Source organism: Nycticebus coucang, chromosome 15 (genome assembly GCF_027406575.1).
Source record: "Nycticebus coucang isolate mNycCou1 chromosome 15, mNycCou1.pri, whole genome shotgun sequence".
Taxonomy (NCBI): domain Eukaryota; kingdom Metazoa; phylum Chordata; class Mammalia; order Primates; family Lorisidae; genus Nycticebus; species Nycticebus coucang.
Genome location: NC_069794.1, coordinates 41,047,077 through 41,074,233, shown reverse-complemented (window position 1 = coordinate 41,074,233; position 27,157 = coordinate 41,047,077). Strand labels below are relative to the sequence as shown.

General features: G+C 35.1%; 1 protein-coding gene and 1 pseudogene across 1 annotated transcript in view; one reads left to right on the top strand and one right to left on the bottom strand.

Moving 5' to 3' along the window:
- Nucleotides 1-27,157, bottom strand: part of KLHL1 (kelch like family member 1) — a 326,246-nt gene that overhangs the window by 44,868 nt on the left and 254,221 nt on the right. The window contains exon 8 of the mRNA XM_053563984.1: nt 678-840. Within this exon, the coding sequence (XP_053419959.1) occupies nt 678-840 (163 nt within the window). The remainder of the gene's footprint in view (nt 1-677; nt 841-27,157) is intronic.
- On the top strand, nt 3,572-4,882 carry LOC128566887 (glycylpeptide N-tetradecanoyltransferase 1-like; annotated as a pseudogene).

The following is a 27,157-nucleotide window of genomic DNA, read 5'->3' as shown; positions in this document are numbered from 1 at the left end:
CAACTAACTCCAAACTGTCCCCAGTACCAGGCTGGCCTCCACAATTCCAAGCTGGAATCCTTGGATAAAGGGTTCATACCTACTCTCCCAGACCCAGCATCCTGGTTGAGCCCTGCAGAACTAATCAACAAATTCCAGTGGATCCAGGACAGTGGATTCTGGGCAACATCTGGAGACAGTTTTGCTTGTCATGTTGAGGAGGATGTGTGAGAGGTGCAGCTGTCATGTAGTGGGTGAGAATCCCAGGATATTACTGAACACTCTACAATGCACAGGACAGCATGCTCCCCCTAATAAACATTTATCTGACCCTAAATATCATCAGATCTAGAGAGACAGGAATGGAGAAGCTTCAAAAGTGGACAGACATATAGTTATGCCAAAAAAAAAAAAAAATCTAAAAAGCACCCAAGACATATTAGTAGTCTTTTCTTTTGAAGGTTACTCAATTATTTTATCAGAAAGAATATAAATATTATCAGGAAATATATTTGATACTTTTTTGATTGGAAATCAATGTGAAGAAAATTTTGTTTCTGTGTTCTATGGAGATAATACTAGCCTTTGCCAATTATTGTGAAGACTGAATTTCAAAAGGCTTTTATAAAACCATCATATTAAAAGTTATTTTAAAAGAGCACATTCACACAACAAGAAAAAAAGAAATATCTACTTACTTGCCATTCAATGCTGCTACACCAACTGTGCTCCGAGCAATGGACATACTGGCTACAAATGTCCACTGCTGGCTCTGTGGATCCCACCTCTCCACTGTGTTCAGATAGCTCCAGCCATCATGCCCTCCCACAGCATAAATAGGGCCTTCAAGTACTGTCACACCTACAGCATGGGAGAAATGAATATCAGACTTATAACTAAGAATATTCTATTTACTCTTAAAAATCTTAAAGAGTAGATTTTAAGGTACATGTTCTTACCACAATAAAATTCAAACTTAAATTTTAAAACTTGAATGGATTCATAAAGTCAAATTAATGTACAAAATTATGAATTCGTTTCATTCAACCTAGCCTCCAGTTAAGAAATAACTGCAATGAAGTAGAAACTATCTACTGTTTATTGAATCATTCCATTAAAGTGAATTCAAAATTGAGATCCAAAAGGAAATATGATGGCCTATATTCTTTACACAGTAAAACAAATGTTCTTATTTATGATCCTATGAAGTAGCAAATACTAAACATTAAAGGTGATACATGTCTTGTGCTTCTACTGTTAAAGAATATTTCTCTATTACAGTTTAAATTACTTTGTTACTAAGCCATGTTACCTTAGCAATGCAATATTACCAACTTGAATTTTGGAATAGTATTTTCTATGTTTTGAATACCTAGAATTTTATAGTATCATCCATATTATTAGCTAAAATTGCTAAACATAATACACAATAAAATTAATAGTGAGTCATCAATAGACAGACTTACATTGAAATTAAGTGCATATATTGAAGATTTTTCAGACTTTTCCTTTTCTTTTCTTTCCTTTCCTTTTTTTTTTTTTTTTGTTTTTGCAGTTTTGGTCAGGGTTGGGTTTGAACCCACCACCTCCGGCATATGGGGCCAGGGCCCTATTCCTTTGAGCCACAGGCACCGCCTTTTTTTTTTTTTTTTTTTTTTTTGTGAGACAGAGGCTCACTATGTTGCCCTCAGTAGAGTGCTGTAGTGTCACAGCTCACAGAAATGTCAAAATCCTGGGCTTAAGTGATTCTCTTGCCTCAGCCTCCCAAGTAGCTGGGACTATAGGTGCCTGCCACAATACCTGCTGCTTCGTTTTATTTTATTTTATTGTAGTTGTCATTATTGTTTGGCAGGCCTGGGCTGGGTTCCAACCCAACAACTCGGGTGTATGTGGCTGGCGCCCTAGCTACTGAGGTATAGGCATCAAGCCTCAGATTTAGCTTTTCAAATTCAGGATATATTGTTTTCTCTCTGATACCTTCAAGAATTTGATTTCTGCATTTTATTCAACTTTTTAGCATTTTTGTTAAAACGTTTACTCAGATACCAGACACTCCTTCAAGGCCAAAAGTTAAAATTGTATGAATTAACTTTTAACTTTAGTTTTAATGTAAACATTTCATAATATAATAAAGTGTCATTAATGTTTCATTTTTCTGTTTGTCTATGTGTAAGCTTGTATTCTAATGTTACCATTTACATAGGCAGATTCCTATTTCTCTCTGTATTGCGACTTCCTTTCCCCTGAAGTGGGAGATAAGGTAATGATCTCATGGTGTTATGGTGAAGATTATATGAATTATATGAATGAATGCATGTGAAGCATTTAAGATGGAATTTGATATATTGCTGTCACTCAATTTTTGTAAGCCATTGTAATTGCTATTGTTACCTTATAAGTATACTCAAGTCTCATGGAGGATATCAAAAGAAAATTCATAAAGAAGAACAAGTAAAAGTCATATAAGAATATAAAAAAGCTCAATATAACTACCAATTAGAATTACTAGGATAATCAAATAAAATGTTTTTGGGAGAAAGGTATAGATAAAAAAAAGTTTGAATTATGGCAATATCAAATGTTGCTGAGAATATTGGGAACTGAGAATTCTTACACATTTCTAATGAAATTGTAATTTAGGAACACAACTTTGGAAATACATTTAACAATGCTTATTGTAAATCTTGTAAATAACTTCTAAAAATTTGATATTTTATAATTAATTATATAAATATGATAGGAGCAAAATATAGTAATTGAGGTACACAGCTAATAAATATTTCCTATAAGTCAAAATACATTTGGATAAGCCATTAATCTTTCAACATAAATGACTATTATGTTCTTCTAAAGAAAATTAATCTTTCAACCTATGTATCTGTTATGTTATTCTGAACAAATTAGAAAGTATGTCATATCTTTACTGGAGATAGAATAGAGCTTACATTCTAATTGAGAACATAGGCAAAAAACATAAAAATACTGAAAGATTTACATATGCTATTCTTTAATCGGGCAAGGTAATGCCAGTGATACTGCTGGGCCTGCAGGCAGGGCGCAGGGAACAAGAGTGCTGCAGTTAACAATGCTGACTTTTGAGGGTAAGTGCCTGGGCTCAAATCCTAATCCATGGCTACCAGCTGTGAGACATTGGAAAAACATATTTAAATTTCTTCGGTCTCAATATCCTCATCTTCAAAGAGAACATATCCATAACTCATACATAACTTCGTTTGTGTGAAGATTAAATATAAAATATATATAACAGTGTTTAGCAAATAATATACTTTTAATAAATATTTAGTTTTTTGTTTATATAAATCAAAGGGTCAGTATGGTCTTTCTTGGGAGCTGTCCTTAAAGCTAAGACATTGGACTCAAGATGGCGCGGAGAGGGAGAGCGCGGAGAAGCCGCCGCCCCTTTGCTGCTGCGGGAGATGGAAGGGAACAAAAAGGCCAGAAGCACTACAGTGATTTTGAGAACGAGGAAGATAATAGCTACAACCGGAGTGGTTTGAATCTAGCCAATGACACTGGAGTCAAAAAGAAGAGAAAGAAAAAAAAAAAAGGCAGCGAGACAGATTCAGCCCAAGATCAGCCTGCGGAGATGAACTCCTTGCCAGCAGAGAGGATCCAGGAAATACAGAAGGCCATGGAGCTGTCCTCAGTGACCTGCCAAAACCATGGAGCAGGCTAGCAAACGAAGCTACCAGTTCTGGGATACGCAGCCTGTCCCCAGACTAGGCCAAGTGGTGAGCACCCGTGGTCCTGTGGAGGCTGACAGGGAGAACATCCGGCAGGAGCCCTGTCCTCTACCCCAGGACTCCACCTGGGATGCCTTGGACCTGGGAGGCCGTGGTGTGCTGAAAGAACTGTACACCCCCCGAATGAGAACTACGTGGAAGATGATCGACAACATGTTCCCATTTGATTATTACTCAGAATTTCTTTTGTGGGCTCTCTGGCCACCCGGCTGGCTGCCGCAGTGGCACTGTGGGATTCGAGGGGTCTCAAGTCAGAAACTGGTTGGGTTTATTAGCGCCATACCAGCGAAAATCCGTGTCTATGACACAGAGAACAAGATGGTAGAAATTAACTTCTGATGTGTACGTAAGAAGCTGCGGTCCGAGAGGGTGGCTCCAGTCCTGATCCCAGAGATAACCAGGCGGGTTCACCTGCAGGGCATTTTCCCAGCTGTTTACACTGCCCGTGTGATACTACCAAAGCCTGTGGGCACCTGCAGGCACTGCCATCGGTCCCTAAACCCACGGAAGCTGATCACAGTGAAGTTTTCCCATCTGAGCAGAAATATGACCATGCAGCGTACCATAAGCTCTACTGACTGCCAGAGACTCCCAAGACAGCTGGACTACGACCAATGGAAAAAAAGGACATTCCAGTAGTGCACCAGCCCCTCACCAGGTACTTGAAGCATTTTCACCTCACGCCAGTCATGAACCGGGAGGAGGTGGAGCACTGGTTCTACCCCCAGGAGAATGTCTTTGACACTGGTGGTGGAGAATGCAAATGGAGAGGTGACGGATTTCCTGAGCTTTTATATGCTTCCCTCCACCATCATGAACCATCCAGCCCACAAGAGTCTAAAAGCTGCTTATTCTTTCTACAACGTGCACACCCAGACTCCTCTTCTAGACCTCATGAGTGACTCCCTTGTCCTCACCAAAGTGAAAGGGTTTGACGTGTTTAATGCACTGGATCTCATGGAGAACAAAACTTTCTCGGAGAAGCTCAAGTTCAGCATAGGGGACTGCAACCTGCAATATTACCTTTACAGTTGGAAGTGCCCCAGCTGGGGGCAGAGAAGGTTGGGCTGGTGCTACAATAACCAGTCACCAGTGAGATTCTGGATAAAGCCACTGAGAATTCCAACCAGGAAATGGAACCCCACAAACTGGTCCGATTTTCACAAATGTGAGAATCCCTGGCAAAAGGAACAGAGCTGAATTGGCTTTAGGAAACCGCCAGTGAACTTGACAATTGTATTGCAATGGCGTGGGCTGTGTGATGTCACCTTTGGCGGTGTCTCTGGTCTCCCTGTTTTCCAGTTAATCACATCTTCATGCACCTGTCTTCAAGGGAATGTAACTGCTGAAAACTAGTTCGTGATTGGCATATTATGGAGTTAACGGGTGAATAATAAAAGTATATATATATATATATATATAATATATATAAAAAATAAAGCTAAGACATTGCAAGCAGAATGACGGAGAAAGTGAAGGATATGTCATTACCTCAAAATTTAAATTCTTTTCCCAAACATTTCTATTTATAATTAAATTAAACACTGAGCAAGTAATAATATTCGCAAAATTGTTGTTTATTTTAATATCCATGCTTTGAAAGTACCCAAGTTTTTCTTGAAAAAGTTCATACTTTATGCTTCTACATTATAGAAAAATGCAGTCTTGTAGATTGCCACAGAATTTCCAAACTCTAGCTACCTCATAATGTGCTTTTCACATCTCTTGCAGTTGTGATTTCTTCACGGAAGGATCTCATTAAGTACAGTGAATAATTGGACCAGAATAATTTAAAATCAGAATTATACATTCAATTACTTCCTTACGTTTACTAAAAATATCTTTCCAGATGCAGCAAGGTTAACAGTATAAAAATGTCTTTCTATATTTTGTTCAGTATCAATATTAACTCTGCATTCAAAAAATAATAATTTAATTGAAATAAGAGAAACATCTAATGTCATTTTAATAAGCCTCAAGCATAGTAATTCTGCAAATACTCCAGATAATTTTAAAAAATATCTTTTAGATGTTTTATGTTGCCAAAAATGTACATTTCCTAATACATATAATTACTTATACTTTTTAAACTACAGCTTCTCACATATATTTCCCAAGACAATTCTTCAGCAAAATATTTACCAGAATTTTTCTGTACAGTTTTTATTAATGATAGCTTAGTGAAATAAGCAAACCACCTATAATATTCAGGTAAAATGTAAAATTTAAAATTGAGCACTTTATAGAAGAGTTACAGAGCACAATATCAGCAACTTGAGATGTTGAGATTCCATGCTCATTTTTCTTTTTCTTTTCCTTTTACGAAGTCATATACACATAGATCATGAATACATTTATGCATTTGTAGGGTGCAATATGTTGATTTTTTTTTACAGTTTGGAGTACTTACATCAAACTAATTAATATAGCTTTCACCTCATTTACTTGATTATTGTGTTAAAACATTTATGTTCTATACTTGATAGATTTGACTTGTACCCTTGTAATATGTTCCATAGGTGTGGTCTCACTGTTTACCCTCCCTCTATCAAATGACACAGAAATAGTTGAAAATGAATATTCTTTAAAGTTCTCCATTAGGAGGTGCTCTTTAAGAAATGAAAAGATGATTAGTAAAATTAATGAGATTCAATAGAATTTTCAAGACAAAATTTTCCCAGAGTTGTAGTATTTATTCACAAAGATATATGATTACACATAGATGTTATTCAGGAATATAAATATATGTTGAATCTAGAATATATAAAATTCAGATATATTTTTCCTCATATTTTACACTACAACAAGAGTCCAGAGTATATATCTTTTCCGATATTTAGCAGTTTAGAAGTTTAGGACATTTTTTTTGTGGCAAATGAATGAATTCACAAAATTTTGTGTGATATGAAAACTTCTGTTCTTATTTTTCTTCCAAATGTTAATATCTTGCATTTCTCCCTGGATTGTAAACTGTTTAAAAACAGGGCCTATGTTTTATACTGTGTACTTCCCCAAGCATCTAATACACCATTGCCAGGGTATCTCTGTACACCCAGTTCATTCCTTCTATTGCCACTAGAAATAATATGCTAACAGAGGCCACGAGGCACCTTTCTGCTCATATGGGTGTCTGTAGTTCCTCTGTAGTTGCATAATGGCTCTTTATAACCAGATCTTATTCTATCTTTCCTGTTTTATTTTCATTACATTTCTATACCCTTTACCATTTGATGTATTTGGCTTTTGCCCACATGTTCCCTATACTTTAATATTTTGTACTTCAGCTCATCCAATGAAATTATAGTGTTCCTTTCAGATATAATTCAAATGGCAAGTTATCTGTAAGGTTTTCTTTCCTTTTTATGAGATTTTATTCTTCTTGCATCCATGATCCTCAATAATTTACTTATTTGAGTCTTTATGGTGAGATATTATAGGAACATTGAATAGCTTGTAAACATTTGGTATTCAGATTACTTTATGAAAAGACATACAAGATTTTACTTTATGTTTAATACAAAATATTGTCATCTATTTTAAATATGATAGATGCCAATTACTGCAGATATTATTTGAATGTACTTTTAATACCTCTCTATATTTGTATTCATTTTGAAAGTAATTTAAAAGTATAGCATGCAGAAAAAGTTAATCCTATAATACATTTTATAAAATTCATTCAATAAGATTATCTTGCCTCACTCAGATGGACAGCCCATTGATTATATATTATTATAATTCAATAATTGCTAAATTGGATGCAATTGGGGAAATGACTCTGCCTTTTTACTATATGAAATGAAGCAGGTTGGTCATAAGTTTTTGGAAGATCATAGGTTTTGAAGACTAATTTTTTTGCATTAAGCTTAATCACTTATGAGCTATGTGATTTCGTGAGAATTCCTTAATTTCTCTGATTCTCACTTTGTCAATCTTTAAACTAGGATTAAGAGCTCCTCTCCTAGGAGATACTAGAAGAGAGTGCATGGAAAACACTTGAAGAAATTTCCCTGGGAGAATATTTTATGAGGAAGATCCCCCCCACCCCCCCAGCCCCGGGCAATTGAAGCAACACCAAAAATACATTACTGGAATCTGATCAAACTAAAAACCTTTTGCACAGCCAATAGCACAGTAAGTAAAGCAAACAGACAACCTTCGGAATGGGAGAAGATTTTTGCAGGTTATGCTTCCAACAAAGATCTGATGACTAGACTCTACAGAGAACTCAAATAAGAAAAGAAAAAATACTCCATTTCTATGTGGGCAAGAAACTTGAACGGAAACTTCTCTGATGAAGAGAGGCTCATGGCCTACAAACACATGAAAAAATGCTCATCATCCTTAATCATCAGAGAAATACAAATCAAAACCACTTTGAAATATCATCTAACTCCAGTAAGATTAGCCCACATCATAAAATCCCCAAACAACAGATGTTGGCGTGGATGCGGAGAGAAGGGAAACACTTCTACACTGCTGGTGGGAATGCAAGCTAATGCGACCCTTTTGGAAAGAAGTTTGGAGAATACTGAAGGAACTAAAAGTAGACCTACCGTTCAATCCTGCAATTCCTCTACTAGGTATACACCCAGATGATCAAAAATTATTTCACAACAAAGACATTTGTACCAGAATGTTTATTGCAGCTCAATTAATAATTGTCAAGACATGGAAACAGCCCAATTGACCCAATCAACCCATGAATGGATTAACAAATTGTGGGATATGTATACCATGGAATACTATGCAGCCATAAAAAGGATGGAGACTTCACATCTTTTATGTTTACCTGGATGGAGCTGGAACATACTTTTCTTAGTAAAGTATCTCAAGAATGGAAAACAAAAGTATCCAATGTACTCAATACTACTATGAAATCAATATACTAACACCTACACATTCATATGAATGGCAAAACATAGCTATAGCCATAGCTATAGGAGGAGGGAGGGTATTTGGGGGGACCTCACCTAATGTGCATGATGCAGTGGTACATTTCAAAACTATTAAGAAATGAGTATAATTGTGATGGATGTGTTACTTAGTTCAATGTAAGCATCTTTACATTGTATATCAAAACAGTACACTGAACACCATAAATGCATCAATGTACAAAGTTATGATTTAATAAAAAATAATAACTGACATTATGTTATTAAACCTCATTATGTATATTACAAATATTTCAGAGCAAAATTCTTTATTTTTTTTCTGCTTATTAGATGTTGAGGCCTACTGTCAAATTGCTCATAGGGAGGATCAATTTCAAGGGATATTGTAGGGACATGTATAATATGAAACTATTTAAAAAATAAAATGTGCCACCAATATCAGTCTGGATGTATTTATGTCTAAATTATGCATTATTTAAAGGTTAATTTCACAGTGTCCAAGGCAATTAAATGCAGTTGTTTTGGCAACATGTTCAATTGAACACAGCTCCCTTTTTCTTTACTTCCAACTGTAATTAAGTTCTTTATTTCTCCAAATTAAACAGGTAATGGAATTTTAAGGCAACTGGGTTAAAATGAGGCTGTAAGATTAGGCTCTCCCTGGAGAATTTCAGTTTATGATCTGAATAAGTTTCTGGGAGACACATTAGAGGTTGGAGATAAGAATGAGAAAAAAAATTTTTAAATTGGCATCATAGATGTTGACAACCAAAGAGAGGTTTCACATGTGCTTCAAGTCATTTGCCTTTCCTTGGCTCTGGCTTCCCAAGAAACCAAAAGTCTATGCCAGACAGACTTTCAGTACAGGGAATTTACAGAACCAGACCCTCTGTCTGTCTAAGTCTTAACAGGGGCTAACGGTGTCAATGTTACTTCATAACAGACCCGCTGGGGTTTAGGTCCTTCTGTCAGAATTACATCAATCAGGATACTCCAATTAACTTAACCTGAGACTGTCTCAAAAAAAGAAAACACAAACCCTCGTTCTTGAGGAATAAGACCTGTGGACACCATTTACCTCTCCTATGGAATGTTAAGGCAATTTTCCTAGCAATTTAGTAAGGTGTAACCAATCAAATGGCTGTAATGCATTTACTGACCTTATATGAAAAAAGTTTACAACCCTGTTAAGTTTCTGCGTCTATCTAAAGTGACACTATAACTTTTCTTCTTTGGAATAATGAACCCATTTTTCTGGGGGGAGAATCTGTGTTTTTTTGGATGGTCATCCTCAAGCTTCACATTCAGATAAACTCTATAGTTAACCATGTGTCCTGAATCTCATTATTGAGATTGACAGAGGAATCATTAGTATGAATCATGGGTGTGATTCATCAGGCACTTCAATAGAAGCCAAGAATAGAGACGGGATTATGCCAGCAAAAACACTGCCAGTTTGCACTACAGGAGACAAAAAGAATGAAGCAAAGTCAAACAAAATAAAAGGTGGCTAGACTTTTTAGTCTCTACAGAACCAAACCCCGGAGCTATTCAGTACCTAAAATGCACTATTCTTGAAAAAATGGGGGGAAAGGCCCTGAAAGTGATTCAAGGAGTCACGTGGTTTCAGCAGGCCACAAGGCCTTGACTAATGCCTTGAGGGACAGGATCATCATTCAGAATCTTGGAGTCAAGGAACCCTAGAACTTTGAGGGTGCACCCTATAGTCAGAGCCATAGGGGACGATCCCTGACCCAGTGGATGTGGAAAGGAGAGATCAAACCAAAGAGGATTATTCTTGAGCCCCAGTATGCAGTGAAATTGCCTTGCGGAATTTTAGACTTGTATAGAACCCAATACTTCTTTCGTACTTGTTCCTTTCAGAATGGGGACATCCATCCTACGCATGCCACACCCCTACATTTTAGAAGCACTTAACCTCCCTGGTTCAGCAGATTTACAGCTAGAGAGGATTTTTGCCTCAAGTCGAATCACACCTCTAGTCTCACCCAGAACTCATTTGTTCATATGCAGATGAAATTTTGCATTTAGGTCTTTGGAGTTCATAATGTTATGAGTTAAGACTTTTGGGGTTTCTGAGATGCAATAAATGTTATTTGCATGTGAAAAAGACATAACGTTTGAGGGAGTAGAGGTAGGATGTTATAGACCAAATTATGTCTTCCCCAAATTGACATGTTGACACCCTAACTCTCAATGTAATTGTGATGTTTTTATTTATGGTTCCTGGCTTATAACTCCCATAGCCCTTCTTATGATAAATTAGAGTCTCTCACCCTCAGATCTACTCTTTGCCTCTTTCCACCTGCAAAAGGTAGGACTCTAATATGATTGTAGGTCCTAAGACCTTCATTCTACAGATGATCCTGCCTTATACTCTGAAGAAAGGTTGCACAGAGAGGCAAGAGTGAATCTGAACATACCAGCCTTACTGGACTTATGTTATATCCTATTTGTTCATTTACATTTTTACTTAATTGTCAATAATGTCTGTATAATTCAGACTCTAAAAATCTCCCAAAGGACAGGATTTGAAAAGCTTCCAGATAGCTAAACACAAACGTTCCTGGAGGGTGACACATTCAAGGAGACATGGAAGCTCTGTGCCCCATGCTCCACGTCTTACCCCACACATCAGTTCATCTTTGTACCCTTTGTCATTCCCTTCATATTATGATCATATGGTCAAAATAAGTAAATGTTTCCCTGTGTTCTGTGAGCCACCCAAAGTGGGGGTTGTGGGAAACCCAGTTTGAAGCCTGTCAGTTAGAAGGTTCAGATTCGTGGCTGGTGTCTGAAGCGGTGGGCAGTTTGGGGACTAATCCCACACCCTGTGGGATCTGATGCTATCTCACAGTAGATGGTGTCACCATTAAATTGGAAGACAGCTGTTGTATACTGCTTGGTGCGTGGGAAACCACCCCACATCTGGTCACAGAAATCTGTCATTGGTGGTTGTGGTGTGACAGCAGAGGAAAAACATGGTTTGAGGGCGGCACCTGTGGCTCAAAGGAGTAGGGTGCTGGCCCCACATGCCGGAGGTGGCGGGTTCAAACCCAGCCCCGGCCAAAAACTGCAAAAGAATAAAAATAAAAAAAATTAAAAAAACGCAGTTTGGTTTGAGTTTTTCTAAACAGTAATGTTATTTAGAGATGGGACTTTGGGGAAATAATTAGAATTAGATGAGATAATTCAACTTAAATGAGGTTAGGCCCTCATGATTGAATTAGTGACTTTAAATCAGCCATGTAAGGACACAACTAGCAGGTGGCTAGCGGCAAGCGAAGAAGAAGGCCTTCACGAGGGCCACGCTGACATCCTGTTTTTGGATTTCTAGTCTCTAAAACTATGAGTAATAAGTTTCCGTCGTTTAAGCCACATGGTCTATGGTATTTTTTTATGATAGCCCAAAAGGACAAAGACAATCTCGTAAGAATTTAATTATCCTGCAGCTACACAGTGTAATTGTATGCAATACTGAAAGAAAGAGGTACTTCTCTGTGCACTGATATTTGAGCGTATGAACTGAGGAAAGAAAAACTGCAGATCATATGTAACTTGATAGCCCTTATGAAACAGAAAAATTAATATATATATGCATATATACACACAAAAGAAATATGAGGTCACAAAACAAATCCTTCCTCTAATCTACTAGGACTTTTGCAATTTCACTTCAGCTGTCCCACCAACTAAATCTACGTTGTTTTTTATGCTTGGGTCTTTACTGTTTTTCTTCACATTGGATCTTGGGTTTATTCCAGCAGATTTTCTTTACTTCAGATACTTTCTTCAACAGGAACATAAACCACTTACATAAATAGACCTATATCTTTGGTAGGAATCAGCTTTGACCAGCAGAGGCAGTCGTCGTTAATAATATTGTCACACCCTTACCCAAAGACACTCACTGTAATGTTGGATTACTCTGCAGTACCTATTGGTAGTTTATGTAGCCATTCCTACATGGAAAGGGATGAAACTGACACAAAATGTTGGAGGATAAAATAGAATGAATTTGAAGATTTCTATAGCAGTTAGTGAAAGAATTCTTAACCTTTTCTTCACATATACAGTTGTAACTATAATGCCATATAAAATATTAACATTTAACCATAAATTCACATAAAAGTTTCAAGGAAATAGTCAAAGTTTAATTCTATAAAAGTAATTTTTATGTTAGACATTATGATTGAAATGAGTACACAGACTTCCCAATCAACATTTTATATAATTATGTCTTTATATTATTTATAGTCACCATTATCAAAAAACTTTGTTCTCAGCAGCAATTTGCAGAAGCTACTTTTTCATTATTAATCAGAATTCTGACAATTAATTTCTTTAAATCAAGCCCTATGAATCTAAATGTGTCTTTCCCTTTCAGAAGCATATTCAATATTGAATTTTCTTATTTATGTGGGTTTTTTAAATTTCAAATTAATGTGACAGTAAAAGTTTTTAGGTTACATAGTTTTCAACTCTAGGGTAAAGTTCAAAATGTAGTTGAGCCCTTTACCCAAGGGCTATGCTGAACATCCTCACGTTGTGTACATTAGGTGAGATCCTGCCTCCCTGCTCCCACCTCTCCCCTCCTCCTTGCTAGACTATATTTGTGTTTTATTTTTTGTGTGGGTGTGTAATTGTTTATATGTTGGTTTCATATTAGTATTGAGTACATTGATGTTTTTTTCCATTCATGAGATACTTTACCAAGAAGAATATGTTCCAACTCCGTCCATGTACACATAAAAGGTAGGAAGTCTCCATCCCCTTTTATGGCTGAATAGTACTCCATAGTACACATATGCCACGTTTGTTAATCTATTCATGGATTGATGGGCATTTGGACTGCTTCCACAACTTGGCTGTTCTGAATTGAGCTGCAGTAAACTATCCAGTGCAAATGTCTTTGTGGTACAATTATTTTTTTTCTTCTGAATAGATACCTAGTAATGGGATTGTGGGATCAAACAGAATAGAGATACAGATCTATGGAACAGAATAGAGAATCTAGAGATGAACCCACTCACATATTGCCATTTGATCTTTGATAAACCAAACAAAAGCATGCACTGGGGCAAATAATTCCTATTTAATTAATGATGCTGGGAGAACCTTTCACCAATGACAAAAATAGACTCTCACTGGATAAAATATTTAAATTTTTAAATTAAATTTAAAATTTAATTAAATTAAATTAATTTAATTTAAATTTAAAAAAATGTAAATAAAAATGCTAGAAGGGAGTGTGGAGGAAAACACTTGACAATATTGACCTTGGAAAAGATTTTATGAAGAAGACCGTCCTGGTAATTATAGCAAAACCAAATATAAATAAACAGGATTTGATCAAGCTAACAAAACTTCTGTACAATGAAGGGTACCACAACTATAGCAAACAGCCTTTGGGATGGGAGAAGATTATGACAAAGAGCTGATAACTAGAATCTACAGAGAACTCAAATTAATCAACAAGAAAAGAGCAAACATTCTCATTTATAAGTGGGCAAGGGACTGGCACAGAAAGTTTTCTGAAGATGATAGATGAATGGCCAAAAAACACATGAAAAGATGCTCATCATTTCTAATCATCAGAGAAATGCAAATCAAAACCACTCTGAGGTATCACCTAACTCCAGTGAGATTAGCCCACATCACAGAGTCCTGTATCTGCAGATCCTGGCATGGATATTGAGAGAAGGGAACACTTTTACACTGATGGTCGGATTGCAAAATACTATTAATGTGTTTTTTAACAATACCCAGCACCAAATGATGGCAGTGATGGGCAAAGATAGCAACTACACAAAGTGAAGAATAAGCTTTTTATGTCAAAAGAAAAATAGTAATTTAATAATAATAAATGTCACCTAAAGAAAACAACATTTCAATTAGCAGAGATGATTTAACAAGAATGTTTGGTTGGAAAGACTTCCTGAGTTAGCTCTGTAATTGCTGACACATAAATCTTTGCATACCCAAATAATTATCATGGAATTCAAAGGTTTTAGTAAAGAAAAATGTGAAATGTAAGAGAAAAAATAGAAAACTAATTATTCAACATCCTAAATTACCATGGTAAATAATTAAGAATTGCATTCTCAGGGATGATTCAGCAAGAGTGTTATCTGAGGATACATAGGAGGCTACTATGGTGCTCTCCAGAATTTGTGTTGTATATGAAATCCTACTGGCAAAAAGAGTTATAACTAAATACATTAAATAACTGAGAACCATGCTAATAATTTAACAAAAAGCACTTGTAAATAATTAATAAGCTGATTTTATTGCTATAGTAGCTAGGAATCTGTAGCATATAGTTAACAATAAATTATATTATACTTTAAAATATCTAAAAGGGTAGAATTTAAATGTTCCTAACACAAAAAAATGATAAATGCTTGATATGTTGGACACCCCAATTAGCCAGATTTGATCATTGCATATTGTGTGCCTATCAGTAGCACATACATATATGCAAATATTATGTACCTGTACTATTTAAAAAGAAGAGGGGAAAAAAGGGAAAAAAATGTCATTAACCCCTCTCCAATATCATCAACTTCTTGTAATTAAAAAATAAAAAAAATTCCCTCTAGTTATATAAGAATTAAGAAAGCTGCTTAATATCACAAAACTTCTATGATTGGGTTTTACTCTTAAGTAAATAACTTCTTAATTGATTTTTACTCACAGTAGTATGCCCTTATCTCAACTATAAATGAATAATGTTCTAAACTCATATAATTTTTTCCAAAAAAAAATGGCACAATGAAAAACAAAACAGTATTTTATGACTGCTTATAAAGAAGTATACATAAGTTTCAAGAAAGAAAATATTCAAGTGAGGCTAAGTCTTCAGGAGAAACTCTTACAGACACTAGGTCAAGGAGTGGTGATCATGGCTCACCTGGTGGCTTTCTGGAAAAGCCTTATATCCCCAGCCAGACTTAGGAAATATGAATTCAAATTTTAAAAATACCCCAGGTAATATTATGCACATGTTAAAGTTAAGAGGTACCAGTGGTCGGGGGCCCCTGTGGCTCAAGGAGTAGGGCACCAGTCCCATATGCCGGAGGTGGCGGGTTCAAACCTAACCCCAGCCAAAAAAAAAAAAAAAAAAAAAGAGGTACCAGTGGTCTCCAAAGCAGAGAACTATACCCTAGAGGGTACATTAGGTAATCATTCAAGATATACAAATAAAATACTAGAAATTATATTTTCTTATAACTTCGTGTATATCTTTGCATCCTTTACAGTAATTATAGTCTTACTTCATTAATACATTTATGTAATCTATGAAAAATCATATTAAACTAAATGCTCAAGACTGGTATATCAATAGGCATACCTATAAAACAAGTTTACTTCTGAGACAATTCCTTGCTTTGCTATAATGCTGGTACATACTAATTTTAGGTAGGATAATTCTTAGATTCAAAATGAAATTGTTTCATAATTAGAGTCAATTCATATCTAGGAATTTGATGTGATACTTTTGATTCCTACACTGTCCATGTAGCAGAAACTGTTAATTGCTCATACCCTGGCTTAAACACAGGGAAGAATTTGTTTTACTTATGCCATTGCTTTTGGGGACTTTAGTCTTAGCCTCAACTGCCCTCATTCTAACAGATTCAACTGAAGAGAATTCACCTTCTCTGATTTTGTAGATTTTATCCAGATATTCAGCAACCTAGATTGCATGCCCTAATTTTGCTTTGAAAACTTTTGAGACATTCCAATCATGTCTCAAAAGTTTCTAAGTATATTAATAATGTATAAACAGTAAACTGTCTCATGAATTTATTATATTTTATATTTGAATATTATTAACCTATGAAATGAGGTCTCAGATGTAGCTCGGAGGATATACAAACAGATGGAAAATAGCAACCATTGAGTAGGGCAGAAATTAACTTTCAAAGGTATAATTTTTTTCAAGAATTCTTTTGGCTTGCTTTTATGACTATATATTAGCTATTTCAAACCTATAAATGTTGAATCTCTATATAATATCTGTCTATAGAAAGTAGACAATGAAAGCTACATTTAGATATGCTTTAATATGTTATGATATCACTTTTCAAAATATAAATTTGATACATACATATAGGATAGAAGTAAATGAGTTATTTTTAAATTGACTTTAAATGTCTATGAAATTGTATCTATCAAATAAATTTTAAATTTTTAACTGTAAAACTCACATCCACTTAATTTTTAGAAAAATATTTGTAATGGGTTAAATAGCAGCCTACAAAAAGATATGTTCACATTCTATTCTAGAACCTGCAAATGTTACTTTACTTGACAGAAGGGTCTTTGGAGATGGGATTGCATTTGGCTCTTCATTTGAAGACATCCTTCTGTATCAGACAGCAAGCCCTAAGTCCAATGACAAGTGTCCCTATAAGGGATACACAGGGAGAATCTGACAGGCAGAAAATGAGTAATTATGATGAGGGAAGCAGAAAACACAGTGATACAGACACTAGTCAAGACACACCTGGATCTTTCAGAACCCGGAAAAAGCAAAGATTCTCTTCCAGAGCCTCCTGAGGGATAGTGGTCCTGCTGCCACCTTAATTTTGGACTTCTGCCTTCAGAGCCATGAAAGAATAAATTGTAAGCCACTGAGTTTGTGGTAATTTGTTTAAAAATCCCTAGGAAACTAATACAGTGTGCTAGGACGGTTAGATTCTCTAGCATCTGTGGTTATTTTACCCTTAGAAATTTCTCTGCAATCCTCTGGTTTTTACTCTTCTCAACTTTCTGTACTGCACTTGCTTGTGAAATTAAAACAGTAAATAAGAGTTCCCATGAAAAATCTGCCTCTTTCTATAGTTATTCATATATAAAATGAAGTAAAAAAATACATTTTATATTTTAAAAAATTCTAAGTTTTATCCTTAGTTTACTTAAGTTTATTTTATTTCACTTTATTTTTTAGAGTGCTTGACCCTGTATAGCTGAATGAGTTAGTGATAATATTTCACCCGCTTAGGAACAAGAGGCTAATAAAATACAATGTACAGTGCTTGATGTTCCATCTGTATTCCATGTATCTTATCTTTTAGGATACTCTTAAGTTGTTCTCTATGCTGGGAATGATCTTCCCCTGGTAACAAATCTAAATTAGAACTATTGTTCAAATACTGGCCTGAGTCTTCACAGATTATTAAACTTTACATACCAAGCTGCAAAGAAAACAATTGTGCTTGGAAAATTTGTTATAAAGCTTGTTTTTCTTTTTAGATTGTATTAAAGTAATTTAGAGCACATCTTTTCTAAGAGACTGAACAATCTGTGAAAGCATGATTTATTTTTCTGAGTAATTATAGCATCTCACACAGCACCTACAACCATGATTTGCATACAGTGGATGCTCAGTTAATGCATGTTCACTAGAAGCATAAGTGGACAAACCATGGAGGAATAAAAGAAGAATTTAAGAATTAATGGATTAGGCAAAAATAAGCTGAAAATACCAGATTAATTTTCTTCAGTGTTTTCAAGTGCTGTTATAGAATCCCTAAAGATGTGGAAAAGGTTCTTCAGTAGATCTAAAGGAATTAAAAAATAAAGCATTGAGAAATTTTCTCTCTGAAAAAAATCATAATGATTCTTGCCCATATTTATAAATAATTTAATTTTTTCTTGATTGTGTTTAATTCTTTTGACCTTGAACAGTATAAGCAATACCTTAGTAATTATCAATACTAACTAATGCATTAGTTAACATTTTGTTTCTGTGTTTTTTTTTAATCACTGGTTGTTTCTTTTTTCTTTTTTTTTTTTTTTTAATAGTTTTTGGCCAGGGGTGGGTTTGAACCCGCCACTTCTGACATATGGAACTGGCACCCTGCTCTGTTGAGCCACAGGTGCCACCCACACTGGTTGTTTCTTAATTGAACTGAGATTTTTTGAATTTATTTTAGGTTTCATTGACTAAGAAAACAAACTCCATGTCCACATAGAAGTTGAACAAATGTGACTCTTATCTTTACAGGGAGCTAACACTCTTTTTAATGTTTCTATAAATATGTTATGTTATCTATGGCATATTAACTTTCTTTCTTTTTTCTTTCCTTTTGCAGACAGAGTTTCACTCTGCTGCCCTGGGTAGAGTCTCATGGCATCATCATAGTTCACAGCAACCTCAAACACTTTGGGCTCATTGATCCTCATGCCTCAGCTTGTCAAGTAGCTGAGACTACAGGTGCCTGCCATGATGCCTGGCTAATTTTTCCATTTTTTCGAAGAGATGAGTCTTTCACTCTTGTTCAGGCTGGTCTAATTCTGAGTTTAAGCAGTCTATGCTCGTCTCGGCCTCCCAGGGTGCAAGGATTATAGACGTGAGCCACTGCCCTGCCCCTGGTGATCTGTGTTAACATTCATTTAACAGAGTTAATATGAACTTGCAACATTTTAGGACCTTGTGGGAAGTTAAAACCAATATGACAAAGTCTTGTTCTAGAGGCCAGTGTGTTGCTTATATGTCAGAAATATAGGTGGCATCAGCAAATATAAAACACATACAGTCTTTAGGATATTCTTTGGGGTGCTGTGGTTGGTGAACCTCACTACTATAATATCTGGTCATCAGGACAAGGCTAGTCTGCTGCCATACATGTGTTCTGGCTTTCCTACCCTCTAGCTCTATGCCTCCTAACTCCTCCAACCAGTCCCCACACCTGCACTTTAATCTCAGTTTGCCTCTTCTTAACCCTACAGACTACTGTTCTGTGTTGCCTGTTTGGTAACTCTAGCCTTCTCTCTGTATAAGACACTTACCAACACCATGTACCTTTAGCAAAAAGTCCAAAGACAAGTAAAACAAACAAGCAAAGCCTCTTTTTTCTTTAATATTTTGTAGTATTGGCAACATTTTATATAGTGTCTTTAAAGTTAGCTTAAGCAATAAAAATCAAACGCCACAATTTACTTTCAATGAGCTACTTATCTTTATTTCCTCATCTTAAATCTTTTGGAGTATGATGAAAGGTTAATGTGCCTCTGTGAATTTCTAGATGTAAGAGTCAAGGTTAGAAATTACATCTATAGACTTTCAGCTAAGGGCTCTTGTGTGGCATTCCATGCTTACCTACATTTTGTCCTCAATTGACCTTTGTTAGCACAAATTCAGTTTAGCTGCTTCATGTAAAAAATAGTTATGAAAGTCCAAATTGAGAACCAGATTTTTTTTCTAAGGCTAAAAATGAAGAGATTTGGATTTTAAAAATAATTTTGAATGAATTCTACTTAACAAAGATAGTATTGTAACAAACGTCCTTTACTCCTTGAAAGAAGAATTAAATTAGAGAGATGTGAATCAAAATACAGAGGCATAATTTTAAAACAGAAAATTCCACTCAGCTGTTTTTCTTTTTAGGATTGCAAGACTTATAAATAAATAGTATGAAGTAGATAAAAATAATCTATTAAGACTGGGATCCCAACATTCTATGATTTTATTGTGATATAATTGTGTAGTTCTTAGTGACACTAAGAAGTGCTATGTTAAGAGGCAACAGAGAAAAACATGTTGATTTACGAATTCCAGCCCGGCTTCACCCATGCAGTTGTGTTTAATTAAACCGAAACAAATAGAAATAAAGAAATTAAGTAACTGCAAAAGTTGAAAATAACTATTCACAAGTTTTTTTTTTTTTTTTTTTTTTTTGTACAGACAGAGTTTCACTTTACTGCCCTCAGTAGAGTGCCGTGGCATCACACAGCTCACAGCAACCTCCAACTCCTGGGCTTAGGCGATTCTCCTGCCTCAGCCTCCTGAGTAGTTGGGACTACAGGCGCCCGTCACAACGCCCGGCTATTTTTTTGTTGCAGTTTGGCCGGGGCTGGGGGTTCGAACCCGCCACCCTCGGCATATGGGGCTGGCGCCCTGCTCACTGAGCCACAGGCGCTGCCCAATATGTGAAAGTTCTTTTACAAACTCCCCCTTTTTTTTTTCATTCTGGTTGGATACACATTATTCTGTTAAAAAGCCTTAGTAATTTTCTCATTAACTGGGAGTCGTTGACCTACTTGGAGATGTTTCAAAGCTATAACCTGAGCTGAATATTCTAGTAGTCAAAAGTAACTATCAAGGCATGGAATAGAGTGTGAGAAGTTCTTAGAATCTTTGTAACAGGGAATAAATCTCTTTAGCTCTTTGAGCCTCAGTTTCTTCTTTGTAAAATGGTGATCAGAATAATATTAACTTCAACAGACTATTAATGTGAGGATTAAATGAGAAGTACATAAAGTGGCTAAAAGAGCTTTCAGTGCTCAGTAATTTTTTAAGGTAACTATTATTTTAATATGACTTCATATACTGAAAGTTAAAAGTAAGGTCAAGGGGTAGATTTGCCTAGAAGGAACAAAGAAATTGGATTTGCATGGGACCAATTTCTTTTTGCATTTTTTTCCCTATTCTTCCATATTCTTGTTAATCTTCTTAAACTTTACTTGTAATATTGACATTTTACGTTTATTCCTCCTACTGGTTTTCAATTATTGAAATTTTGTATAAGTTACTGCTTTAGGTTGTTGAATAATTAGTATGGTTTTATTTATACTGATTCATGGAATATGCAACCTCTAATACTTCTTGTAGGCAAAACAGAAAAAACATATCTCAATATTTATTTCAATTGTCCCTATGTAAAATTAACATAGACTTGATGAAATATAAATATACTATAGTCCCCATATAACAAAATGATGTTATTTCAGAGAAAAAAATAATGGGGCTATTGTTGATAAAAAAACATAAATTTAATGTATATGTAAAAGGATTTAATCTGTATATTATTTAGTATAATTGTTTATATAAATGTTCTTTCCCTAGGTGAAATGAGTGGCCTTTAAGGTATTTAGTCTGAGGAAAAATATTTTGCAAGCATTTCTGACCTTACATCTCTGGGTTACAAGATTATAAAAGACTGCTATAATCATCACAACTCACTCTTTAGCCTGTTGATTAGAATGGGGTCCATATAGCAAGAGATTTTTTTTTTTTAGGTTTAGCCAAATATGAAGATTCCATTATCTGATTCAAACCATAATTTTAGTAGTACTCTCCCCTAAAGAGTAGAAGTTTTATTTCTTTCTGGTTGAGTCTAAGGAGACAGTGTGATTCAAAGAATTTGTCCAAGAGTTTCCTCCACATTTTCAAATGTATGGGCATAGTGATTTTTATAGTATTAAGTGGAAATCTTTTGTATTTCCATGATATCAGTTGTTATTTCACTTTTTTCATTGTTAACCATTCTTAATGGCGTCTATTACCAATGAAATAAAAAAATCATTTTGACTATTCAAAAGAAGAGTAACAGTGCAGCTTTACTTTCTCACTCTCTCTTTTTTTTTTAACATACTTAAAGTCCTAATAATTATGTTTTTCCAACCAATGGGAAGGATTGATCATAATGTACTGTACCTTGTAATAATATACAAACATACATGCAAACATTTGTACAAACATATAAATACACACATATATGGAGCTCAAGTGCATTGATGTTTCTGATTCAAAAGGTTTTGAGCAAATTTATAACATAAGATTGTGTATACATGATTGCACAAATATGTTTGAATATATAAATATTGTGTTTTTTGTATATTACTTGTAACTATTGATCATTCTACATTTTTGGTATCTTTTGAAAATTTTAAATAGTATAGTCAGACAAAATAATAGAAATGACTATTGCCTATTTTTCCCCCTCATCCAAGGCATAAATAAATATGAGTTAATTTTTACATTTCTTCCTTCCTTTTATTACAAAGTTTAAAATTCACTGTAAGTCTAAATGATAAAAAAAATCAAGTAAAAAAATAGCTTACATTATTCTGTTCAATTGTAACATATTATGAGTTATAATACTCTTGTTTATAGTAACTTTCGGAACTTGCTACTTCTCAGAAATCGTTGAATTGATAACCTGTGATTTTTTGTTACACAAGTTAGCTTATCAGTTAAGCTGCTTCTGAATTCTATTTGAACTTCTACATTTAAAACTATATTTTAGATGAAACAATCATGGAAGAAAAAGTTTCTAGGATATCATTTTTCATCTTGGTTTCTTGCATTGAGCCTTCATGTCCTGTGAAAAGGTAAAATGTTTTTGGAAGGAACCTTTGTCTGTATTAAATCTGACAAACTAATCTCTTTACCTGGCAAAGAAAAAAATAACACAATGCATTTTGTTTCAATCTTTTCCTGGGAGTTCTGAATAACAAAATACGTCTACCAAAAATAATAAATAAGTCACAAAAAGGAGGGATAAGCTCCATGTACATGGAATTGCGAATTTATTCATACCTAAATATTCAGTGTCATGTAATGTTTGCTATGTTCACAAATGACATCTAAAGAGGTAGAGCAAGGCTAAATACTAGGTCAATTGTCACGAAAAAAGGCCTAATAATTCAAAAGTCTGAACATTTATAAATTAAATTGATAGTATTTATGCTAAAAAATATTTTTACTAACATAATAACATTTATAAAATATTTAGTTATTAACAATAGCAATACTTTCACCTTTTAGGATGTACTTAATTAAAATTATTAATATATTCAAAAATATTTGATTTTCTACATTTGCAAATGCTGAAGACACCTATACAAAAATGCAAGAACTGTTAAGGCTTGCATCCTAGCAAGCAAGGGTGATGTGAGCAAAGACATGGTGACGGTTAATGTGATTTTGCCTAAAATTAAAAAAAAAAATTGTCTTTTACTTTAATAAGGAGATGTTCTTTGGAAAATTTATGTAAAATATGTTTTTATAAATGTCTGCAGTTTCATAAGACAAAAACTCATACTATTTCACTAATAAAATGCAATCAAGAGCATTTTCTTAAGTGCATGACATTGTCTATGAAAAAGGTATTTATAATTAGTGAGTCTCATGCTATACGTGATTCACAAATCTGTTGACTTATATGAACAGGGCTTTAATTATTTATTAATATTTTATCAAATCTGTCACTCAAACATCACAAGCCCATATATCCATGGAATTTCACGTTGGGTCTTTATAGATTTATTCTATTAATTTGAGCCTTTTTTTTTTTTTCTTTTTTTGTAAAGTTAAGAGTCTCACTTTACCACCCTAGGTAGAGTGCCATGGCATCACACAGCTCACAGAAACCTCCCATCTCCTGGGCTTAGGCCATTCTCTTGCGTCAGCTTCCCGAGTAGCTGGGATTACAGGTGCCCACCACGACACCCAGCTATTTTTTTGTTGCAATTTGGCCGGGTCCGGTTTGAACCCACCACCCTCGGTATATGGGGCCAGTGCCCTACCCACTGAGTCACAGGTGCTGTCCACTAATTTGAGCCTTAATAAATGGATAGCCTGAAAGTATAGTCCACAATACTTATAAGTTTTATACACCACATGAAAAAGAGAAAACATTTTTTAGAAAAATATAAACTGTATATAGTCTTGAAAGTGATGTTATGTGAACTTACATACAACATAATCTGTAATACTCATAAAATGAAAAACAAATAACAATGTGTTGATGGAAGCAAAGAGTAAAAGTAAAGGATGATAGTTTCCTTCACTGAAAGAGGATTTCTTGCAAGGCTGAAGAAACTTAAGTTTGAGGACCCTTCACTCACCAGGCTCCCTTCACTCCCAGAAGAGGGCTCTCTCAATGAGTTCAGATGCCAATTGCTATATTTTCCCCTTATTTTTAATCCTCACAAAGCCTGACTCTGCCCCCTAGGTTCATCATACTTACAGTGAAAAAAAACAAAACCTTAAATTTGTGGAGAATTCTAGACCCAGCTTTACCACTAATGAACTGTAACAACTTCAACAGGCTAGTTAATCTTTCTGGTCCTGTGTTTTCTCATTTGTAAAATTAAGATTCTGAAGTAAATATTCTCCTAGGTATTCTTTGGGTTTAAATATCCATTAATCTAAATAAAATTTGTCTTTGATTGCTTTAGCATTCCAATACCACTAGCACATTAAGTTGGAAATTATTAAGGCTGAAGGAATTTTCTTTTCTTTTTATTTATTTATTTTTTATTGTAAATCATAGCTGTGTACATTAGTGCAATCGTCTGTACCCATTCTAGGATGCACCATAGATGTGGCCCCACCCATCACCCTCCCTCCACCAAAACCTCCCCCCTCCCTTCCCCTTCCTTGGCCCTTTCCCCATAGTCTTGTGCTATAGTTGGGTTATAGTCTTCATGTGAAAGCTATAATTTAGCTTCATAGTAGGGCTGAGTACATTGGATACTTTTTCTTCCATTCATGAGATACTTTGCTAAGAAGAACATGTTCCAGCTCCATCCATGTAAACATGAAAGAGGTAAAGTCTCCATCTTTCTTTAAGGCTGCATAGTATTCCATGGTATACATGTACCACAGTTTGGCTAGTCCATTGGTGGCTTGATGGGCAATTGGGCTTCTTCCATGACTTAGCAATTATGAATTGGGCTGCAATAAACATTCTGGTACAGATGTCTTTGTTATATTGTGACTTTTTGTCTTCTGGGTATAAACCTAGTAAAGGAATTATAGGATCGAATGGCAAGTCTATTTTTAGGTCTCTAAGCATTCTCAAACATCCTTCCAGAAAGAATGTATTAGTGGGCATTCCCACCAGCAGTGTAGAAGTGTGCCCTTTCCTCCACATCCACGCCAACATCTCTGGTTTTGGGATTTTGTTATGTGGGCTACTCTTACTGGGGTTAGGTGATATCTCAGAGTAGTTTTAATTTGCATTTCTCTGATGATTAAGGATGATGAGCTTTTTTTCATGTGTTTGTAGATCTTGCGTTCGGTCTTCTTTAGAGAAGTTTCTCTTCAAGTCCCTTGCCCACCCTGAGATGGGGTCACGTGTTCTTTTCTTGTTAATACTTTTGAGTTCTCTGTGGATTCTGGTTATCAGACCTTTATCAGAGGTATAATTTGCAAATATTTTCTCCCATTCTGAGGGCTGTCTGCTTGCTTTACTCACTATGTTCTTGGCTGTGCAGAAGCTTTTTAGTTTGATCAGGTCCCAGTAGTGTATTTTTGATACTGCTTCAATTGCCTGGGGAGTCCTCCTCATAAAATATTCACCCAGGCCGATTCCTTCAAGAGTTTTCCCTGCACTTTCTTCAAGTATTTTTACAGTTTTATGTCTTAAGTTTAAATCTTTTATGCAGTGAGAGTCTATCTTAGTTAATTGTGAAAGGTGTGGGTCCAGTTTCAATCTTCTACAGGTTGCCAGCCAGTTTACCCAGCACCATTTGTTAAATAGGGAATCTTTTCCCCACTGAATGTTTGTAATTAGCTTGTCAAAAATCAAATAACAATAAGTAGCTGGATCTATCTCTTGGTTCTCTATTCTATTCCAGACATCTACTTCTCTGCTTTTGTGCCAGTACCATGCGGTTTTGATCACTATGGATTTATAGTACAGTCTCAGGTCTGGTAGGGTGATACCTTCTGCTTTGTTTTTATTGCTCAGTAATGTTTTGGCTATTCAAGGTTTTTTCTGATTCCATATAAAACAAAGTATTATTTTTTCAAGATCTTTAAAGTATGGCAATGGAGTTTTAATAGGAATTGCATTAAAGTTATATATTGCTTTGGGCAGTATGGACATTTTAACAATGTTGATTCTTCCCAGCCACGAGCATGGTATGTTTTTTCATCTGTTAACATCTGCAGCTATTTCTTTTCTTAGAGTTTCATAGTTCTCTTTGTAGAGAACTTTCACATCCTTTGTTAGATATACTCCCAAATATTTCATCTTCTTTGGCACTACTGTGAAAGAAATAGAGTCCTTGACTGTTTTTTCAGCTTGGTTATTGTTGGTATATATAAAGGCTACAGATTTATGGGTGTTGATTTTGTAGCCTGAGACATTGCTATATTCCTTGATCACTTCTAAAAGTTTTGTAGTAGAATCCCTAGTGTTTTCCAGATATACGATCATATCATCTGTGAAGAGTGAAAGTTTAATCTCTTCTGACCCTATGTGGATACCCTTGATCGCCTTTTATTCCCTAATTGCAATGGTTAAAACTTCCATTAGAATGTTAAAGAGCAGTGGAGACAATGAGCAACATTGCCTGGTTCCTGATCTAAGTGGAAATGATTTCAATTTAACTCCATTCAATACGATATTGGCTGTGGGTTTGCTGTAGATGGTGTCTAATAGTTTAAGAAATGTCCCTTCTATACCAATTTTCTTAAGTGCTCTGATCATGAAGGGATGCTGGATATTATCAAAAGCTTTTAATGCATCAATTGAAAGAATCATATGGTCTTTATTATTAAGTTTGTTTATGTGTTGAATTACATTTATAGATTTACGTATATTGAACCAGCCTTGAGACCCTGGGATAAATCCGACTTGGTCATGGTGTATAATTTTTTTGATGTGTTGTTGGATTCTGTTTGTGAGGATCTTATTGAGTATTTTAGCATCTATATTCATTAGTGATATTGGTCTATAATTTTCTTTTCTT